We start from the raw sequence: 7,998 nt of genomic DNA on the forward strand, positions 1-7,998 counted from the left end.
TAATTCTCCGTCTGTTTTTCGGTCTCTCAGAGAGGAGAAAGGTTTAAACTGTTTTCCACTGCGCTCAGTAAATTCTACAAAGTGAAATATCTGTGCCGCTCTTTTTACTCTCATGTGTACTCTACAGTACAGCCAACGGAGAAAGTTCTGAAGTATCGACAGCATGTGAGTCTCTCCGTCCATCTCGCTAATCGAGGAGTCTTTTAATCAAAGCAGTGCTCCACAAGCTTTCATTACTGAACAGTATACCCCTGTCTACTTTGAATGCAACATGATGACCTCAGGACCGAGGAAAGATGTTAATAAGGAGCACGACAAAATCTAAACTGTAGAAGCGTTTCTTTACCGGTGGACTCGACCAGGATCACCTCGTCGCTCTCCGCCTCGTTGTTGTAGATGGCAGCGAGGAGGACTTCGTACTCCGTCAGGTGGCTCAGTCCCGTTATCAGGTATGTGTTAATGTTTCCGTTCACCAGAACCTGAAGCAGAAACAAACATGGACACCTGTGTTAACGCTCAGCTCGTACAAACAGTGGAGGTGAGAAAAGACGGGAGAGTCAGCGATCCGAGTCAGTCGAAAAAAAGTTTATCACTTTCAGAAAACAGAGAATTTCAGAGTTTAGCCCTTTAAAATGTCCCGATTTAAGTTTGTTTACAATTTATGTGCAACATTAAAAACACCTTATACTCACTGCTGCAACAAACAGTAAGAGAGTTGAGTTTTTTCATCTCAAAGTCTTACTCAGCGACTTTCAGAGCAGATTTTCCAGACCAAAACAAACGCTCTCTTAGGACACACCTCCTTCATCTCTCAGCTCTGCGCCCCCCCCCCCCCGTCTCCACACTTCCCTCGCCCCTCCCTTCCTCTTTCCCCAGCAAATAACCAATTTGAATAGCCGTTTTCTGTCGAAAGGAATAAAACTGACACATTTTTCTTTTTTGAAAGCTCAAGATCTAGGCTGACGGATATGGCCTTGCTTCTTTTTATCAAATGCGACCTACGCTACAGTCAAGCGCACTGTATGCCTATATAAATTAACAGTCACAGCAGGTGTTCTTTAGCAAACTCTAAATAAGTGAAATTAAGCGTGAAACTCTTTCTGGTATCTGATAAATCTCGACCCTCTTTGTTAACACACACACCTCTTGGCTGTCTCCTCCGTCAGTGGAGGTCCAGGTGAGTCGGTACATCACCACGTCAGAGGCCGGGTGCTGCCATGACACCCTGAAGCTGTCTGTGGTGATGTCGCTGCTCCTCAGGTCCGGCGGGTCAGGGACGGTTTCTACACACACAAACACACACTTAAAGTCACAGTAACAGCTGATGTCGTGATCTGCACGCTCCTGCTGACTCATTGAGCTGATGTTAGTTTCCTACTGGTGGTGAAGCTCTCGGTCACGGCCTCAGCTTGTCCCTCATCGTAGAGAGCAAAGACTCCCACCGTGTACTCAGTCAGGGAGGTCAGGTTTCTTAACATCCAGCTCGTCACGCTGCCGACATCCACCTGGGCGACAACACACGGGACATTTTGACGTTTTTAAACACAGGTTTATTTTGGTTTAAATGTGCAGCAGGGATGTGTTAAGATATCTAAAACCTTCATATATGTCATCCTTTGGGAAGCTTTACAAACATCCGATGATCTACAGCAACTATTCAGTAATAATAGTCTAGTATAGCTATGTCGATAATATCTAGTATGAACCGCGAGCTAAAGCGGTGTTCTGACACTCTGACAGGCGTTATTTTGAACTGCACTAGTTTCTGTTCAGACCCAGCTGGAAAACGTCCACTCACCTCAGTGGTCTGGACTCCGTTGGTCTTCACGTACATGACGCGGTATCCTTTAATCTTTCTCGAGGACGCGTCCCAGGTGAGCCGGGTGGAGCTGTGGTCCACGTCGGAGAATCGCAGGTTCCTCGCCGGGGTAAGTGGTACTGAGGAGGAGGAGAAGGAGGAGACAGGGAGGAAAGAAACTTCAGCAAACACAGTGAAGCCTAAAGCCGGGGGCGCTGGAGTCCCATCGATGGCGGTCTCCATGCTGGAAATGCTGTCTGCAGCCAGCCTCTAGTGGACATCCGAGGGACTGCAGGATAAAGCGGAGGCCTCAGATGTCTACTATAGCTGTTTTCACATATGCACTCCAGATAATGTCTAGATAATTCCAGGAGGACCGCTCCGAAAATTCTCCCGACCTAGCCGTTCATGTATAATCCTCACAGCGGGGGACTTTCCCTGTCAGAGGGGGATCGGAGTATTTCCTGAGGTAAGGTGTGACGTAAATAAACAACGCGGAAGTAGCGGCTGAAGCAACAGAGTCCGCTACAGGACGTTATAATGAGAATATTTGCCTTTATATCAAAGCTATGTGTAATCCAATGGAATGGCAACATCCATAAAAGAGTGGAGAACAACATACTGACGAACAGAAAACATAAAGCAGCCGTTTAATTAAGTGCACGGAGATTGTCGTAGTCGCCTGCAGACACACTGATCGCTCATGGGGTTTCTAACAAGCTCTACAAGAATCTAATATTTTATATATAAAGTGGACTGAATCTCACCTCCCCTCTGGCTGCACCTCTCTCTCTCGCCCTCTCCATCTCTCTCCCTCTCTCTGCACAGGTGTCCGAACATCTCTTAACCGCCCCCTTTAATATTCAGCCAGGATATCTGATTTTCTTTGAGAGTCTCAAAAAACTTTTTATTCATAGAATTGCTGATCTGTTTTCTAACAGAAAGAAAAAGATCCTGATTGAGCCGACCGCTGCTTCACCTCAATTATACTGGGGGTCAGAGCAAAGACAAAGCTGCAGGGGGAAAGAGGCGAAAAAGGGAGCGCCTGCCTCGGTTTGTCTGTAGAGCTGAACCAGCGTGAGCAAAGGAGCGAGGAGATAAGAAAGTCTGGAAAGTTTCAAAACGTAAGCATCCCTACAGAAAACTTCAAGACGTTCACCTCGAGGTTGGATATGCTGAAGATCTAAAATATGCTGAAAAGGTTTGACGTCTCAGTGTGACATTAGAAGATTTTTTAAGGGTTTCATTTCTGAAGATTTAATTTATTTACCAGATTTGTATTCTTCTTTAATCTGACTGAGGAACGAGATGTTAATGCACATCACCCAGGCGCCGCACAGCCTACAGTAGTGGTTATGTTGGGCACCCCATGCATGGAGGCTAATGGAGACCTTTAATGATGTCACTCTGGTACACCTGTTGTAGCATTGTGAGATGTGTCACTCAAAAACCTCCTTATTCATCTGACACTGGCGTCAGTAAAATCCCTCATTTCAGCCTCTGCCAGAAACACTTCATTTCAGCTACTATCTCTTTAAGGCCCCACCTCCCCACGTGCCCACTCTCCTCTGATTAGCCAGCTCTGGTTGCAGTCGGAGGGAGATTTGAGTGAGCATTAAGGTGGGCGTGTCCTACAACTTTGCTCCATGCTCGCCAAGTTCTCATAACGTATTTAAAGATGAATTAGCAGAATGGATCTTAAGGAAGCCTAATAAAACTCAAATATTTCCAAATCCAATCCACTTCGTTTTGCATGAGGTCAGACTGAATGTTGTGTTAAAAATCATAAAATATTGAATCTATAAAAGACGAAGCGTGATTCATTTACTTTCCCCTGATCGATATTAGAACTTGAGCTGCATCCAGATAATATTTTAAGATCTGCTCTTCACCGATTATGCAGAGAGTAAACGTGTCAGTAAGTTTCATGAAGCCTGTTAGCTTTCATTTCCATCATGCTGCTTTTCTTTCTGCAGCTGTGATCATCAAAGCTCATTCTGTCCTGACATGAATGAAACAACAGTGAAATAACCGGATGAAATGAGGGAAGAGGGGCTTCAGACGAGACAAACAAGGCCTGAGTGATTCTGTATGAAAAACCCATTAACGCTCATCGTGCGCGTGTCCAGATGCATTATGGAACGTAGCAGACAAAAGAGAGAGACTGATAATTCATAGGAATATTCTCCTGCAAGTTATGAATGAACGAGAAAAAACACACAAGGAGAAATGAAGAGCAAGCATTATGCACACAGCGCCACGGCCTTCCTCCAACAGCGGCTAACGTCCTTATCTGACCTGCGTCCAGAGCCCAACACGCATCATAAAGACGTAAACATGGCCTGCCTTAAAGCCACGAGCCACAGACCTTAAAGTAGACTTCATAAAACGTTAATTAGTGAGTACGGTTAGGGGGAGCGGGGGGGGGGGGGGGGGGGGGGGGGTCGCTCACCAAAGCTTTCAAATTCTTTAAAATGAAAGTGAGGTGCAGGAAATAGCACGGAGAGCAGGAGCTGGAAGCCGGCGCCGTGCAGTAATTTTTTATTTGCATCGCTGGTTGCCGGGCAGAGAACGTGCTGCAACTGTGCCGGAAAAAGCCACAAAGCTGCAAACGAACACGCTGCAACATAACTGCAGCAGCAGAACTGAGCTGAAGAACTTGGGGTGAAGAGACGTTTTTCTTTTTGTGCTGCTTCACCTCAAACGCTGCCGACCTTCACTGTATCATTCATATTTATAACTACATCTTTCTGGGAGATCTTTGGTGCCCTTCCTGCGGAGCTGAGTATATCGAAATGTTCTGCGACGAATGATCATAAAATCAGTCAGGACTTTAATGAAACTTCATTTTCACAGCTGGTCTAACACCTCACGACTTCTCGAGCGATCTCAGAGTCAGATTTTCCAAAGTGGGAATCAAATCCTGAGAGTTTTCCTCGAGTTGGTCTCTCTCCGTGATCTCGGCAGTTTGGCCGTCATCAACTCTGTTTCTCTCGTTGTGTAAATGTGCTCTGAGACTCACATGTGGTCTGCTGGCTGGTCATCGGGTCGCTAGCCTCCTCTCCGTACATGGCGTAGACGGTCACCGTGTACTCTGTGGACGGGGTCAGTCCCTCCAGCTCCACCTCGTTCACAGAGTCTAGTACCTTAACCTGTACAAAAACACACACACACACAAAGATATGAATTCAGTGTCTCCATCGAGCCTCCGTCCTGTCCAGACAAGCAGAGAGTCCGGCTCAGGTGACATGAAATGATTTCTCAATGATGCTCTCAGAGAAACATTTTGTGCATCGTAGCTAATTCAGAAGATGATTAACTCCCCCGTGCTTCAGCCTCTTAAAAAACTACGGACCAAATACTCTGACCTCCACCATCTTTTCTCCTTCTGCCAAAAACAAAAACGATGTTCAAATTAAAAAAAAATAATCTGGCAAAAAGGAGGCGCCGACAAATGTTTGTCCATCTGCTCTTCTTCTCTGCCATCCCATTAATAAATTGTTTTCACCGTGGAGCCTGGAGAAATTAAATGTACTGCCAAGTCTTCAGCTTCAAAATCGGTGTCAAATTTTTATCCAGGGAAGAAAATGATGCTGCCAAAGTAAGTCTTTCATGTTCCTGAAAAAGCCAAAACTATTAGCCGTAGTTGTCAAGCACATGGGCTGGTTTCTACATCTATTTAGGATCACTGTCGCTGAAGAACAGCCTGGATGTTTTAGGATGAAAATGTCAAGCAGACATTTAAACGTTCACAGATCAGATCCTTTAGGTTTGGTTTGAGTTGTCTCCTGAAGAAAGCAGCATGATGCATGAAGGTGTGAAGATATGGCCCTGGTGCTTTAACTACCTCTCTCCTTTCTTCAGATACAAACCTGAAATAAAGTCTCTTCCTGAAGTGATAGAAGAGAGAAAACTACCAGAAGCCAGATCCAGCCTGACGAGAGGTTTTCATTCAGTCTGTCTTTTGCACAAATAGCGGAGGGGTGTATGTCTTTTATAAACAAGCAACAGAGGGGCTGGGTGGCTTAGTGTTTATGTTGTATGACCTCATGCACAGAGGCTCTGGTTTGACCCCGACCTTCAGCACTTTATTGGACGCTCCCTCATCCCTGTTGACACCTTCATCCTCCATCCTTGCTCTACAATAAAGGCGTAAAAGTTCTTAAAAAACACGTATTGTTCAGCCTGTTTTCTGGATGGAGATCTACACCAAGAAAAACATATTCACGTAAATCATGGTACATATGCTAGCTTTTGCTTCTTTTGAAATGGGATTTGAACAAACGTCAGTAAAAACTCGACAGGCGTTTTCTGTTGGCGGGGAAATTCAGTTAAAGGGGCACGATCATCACAGCTGTTTTAGTAAAAACCCAGACCAAGCTGTTCACCTCTTTTAATGTGTGTGTTCTATCTCTCTCTCTTTGGTTTAATTTGAACTGAAGCCTCCTGACGAGTTTCCCCCTGAACCAGTGAGGATGAAAGCATCTCACTCAGTCAGACTGGACTGGATTTGATTCTGGATCTGGCCCAGATGAGTCCCCACAAGGCACAGTGAGGGAAAGCCATACGAGCATGATGCAGCCAGGCCTCCAAGCCAGGCTTATCCTCAGAGCTGGAAAACATCCTGACTCCCAATTTCTCCCTAAATTGTTTTTATTGCTTTGCGCCTGGAGCTTGAAGTGATGGCAGGCGTGATGAGGTCTGTAGGGAGGAGGGAGGGGTACAGACGGCTGGCTGCAGCCTTCACACCTCTGCTCCTCTACCTCGTCTGTGTTCTCCTCATGAACTGCTCGATCTCCTTGTCATTGTAGATTTCCAGCAGCTCAAACCAGGACTCTGTCTCAGGAGTAAAGAAGACGGAGGATTTGAGGGGGTCCACTGAATGATGCAAACAAAACCTAGTCCTAAAGATGTCTCCTGCTTAATATTCTCTGGTTCCTCTCCTCCCTGTGTCTCATTTCCCTCACTGAGAATGATTAAGTGTTTAAAAACAATGTGGTCAACACACAGAGTGAAGGAAAGAACAAACATAAAAAGTTAATTAACGCTACAGAGACATCAATACAGGTCGGTCCGATTGAGCTGAAGCCCGTTAGCAGTCTGACACAAAGTCACTCCTCAAGGTTGACAGAGGAAACAAAAAAACTCTGAATGATGTACCGTGAATAAAGTATGAAGCTTGAAGCAGGTCTGTGCAGAGAACTTGGTATGTTAACGTTATATTGCTCTTGCAGAACTTTTGCTGGACGAACATTTCTGAGGAGGTCTGAAGCTTCTTAAAGGCCACATCGAGGACTCAACGACAGTCAGAGGTATAAAACAACTTCTGTAATGCAGCGAGAGACCAAAGCAGAGGACGCACATCGCTCGGAATCATTCTGCAGATTTACTGGAATTATGTGTTCATATTATTTATTTTACCTCCTTTAACCGCGAAGCTTCTCATCTGCTCTCCATAAATAATCACATTAGAAAATCCCCTCACCTCCTTCTCGTCTGCGGGGTCTCCCTCAGTCAGCGGGGCGTACAGGATCATGTACCCAGAAGCCCCGGCGGCGGTCTTCCATTGGACCCTCATGGTGCTGTGAGTGATATCGAACAGCTCCAGGTTGTTCACCGTGGGCAGGGCCACTGCAGGACACAAACACAGGGTCCTATTGAGCAGATTAACAGCAGAGCGACGTACAGGAGAGACGACTTTCAAACAGGGTCAAATATTTAACCAGAAGCTGCTGAGAGAGAAAGAGAGCGAGAGAGAGAGAAAGAGAGGGGAAGTGAGATAGAAAGCAGTGTGGTCCATTCAAATCAACAGGACGGCCAATACTCCATCCATTTTCTGCTTAAGTGGGGTCGTGTGGCAGCAGGTGAAGTGAGTTAACCCAGACGTCTCTCTATCCAGCAACATTTTCCTACTGGGGGATTCTGAGTGGCGCTCCCAGGTCAGGAGGGATATATAATCCCTGCAGCGAGCTCTGGGTCTACCTCGGGGTCTACTCCAAGTTGGGCTTGCCCGGGAGACCCCTAGAGGGAGGCGTCCAGCAGGATCCTGATCAGATGCCTGAACCCCCTCAACTGTCTCTGAGCCGGATGTCTAAGCTCCTCCCCCTCTCTCTAAGGCTGAACCCAGACACCCTCACTCGGAAACTAATTTCAGCCACTTGTATACACAATCTTATTCTTTCGGTCACGACCCAAAGCTC

The 7,998-nt window shown here is 46.1% G+C and overlaps 1 protein-coding gene across 1 annotated transcript in view; it reads right to left on the minus strand.

Annotated features, from left to right (window-relative positions):
• LOC109995678 (collagen alpha-1(XIV) chain-like) overlaps window positions 1-7,998 on the minus strand; it is a 116,304-nt gene that overhangs the window by 63,020 nt on the left and 45,286 nt on the right. The window contains exons 12-18 of the mRNA XM_065948004.1: window positions 7,522-7,560; window positions 7,284-7,429; window positions 4,821-4,950; window positions 1,799-1,938; window positions 1,379-1,505; window positions 1,144-1,283; window positions 347-479 (exon numbers count right to left, since the gene is read on the minus strand). Of these exons, the coding sequence (XP_065804076.1) occupies window positions 347-479; window positions 1,144-1,283; window positions 1,379-1,505; window positions 1,799-1,938; window positions 4,821-4,950; window positions 7,284-7,429; window positions 7,522-7,560 (855 nt within the window). The remainder of the gene's footprint in view (window positions 1-346; window positions 480-1,143; window positions 1,284-1,378; window positions 1,506-1,798; window positions 1,939-4,820; window positions 4,951-7,283; window positions 7,430-7,521; window positions 7,561-7,998) is intronic.

This window comes from Labrus bergylta, chromosome 19 (genome assembly GCF_963930695.1).
Source record: "Labrus bergylta chromosome 19, fLabBer1.1, whole genome shotgun sequence".
Classification (NCBI taxonomy): domain Eukaryota; kingdom Metazoa; phylum Chordata; class Actinopteri; order Labriformes; family Labridae; genus Labrus; species Labrus bergylta.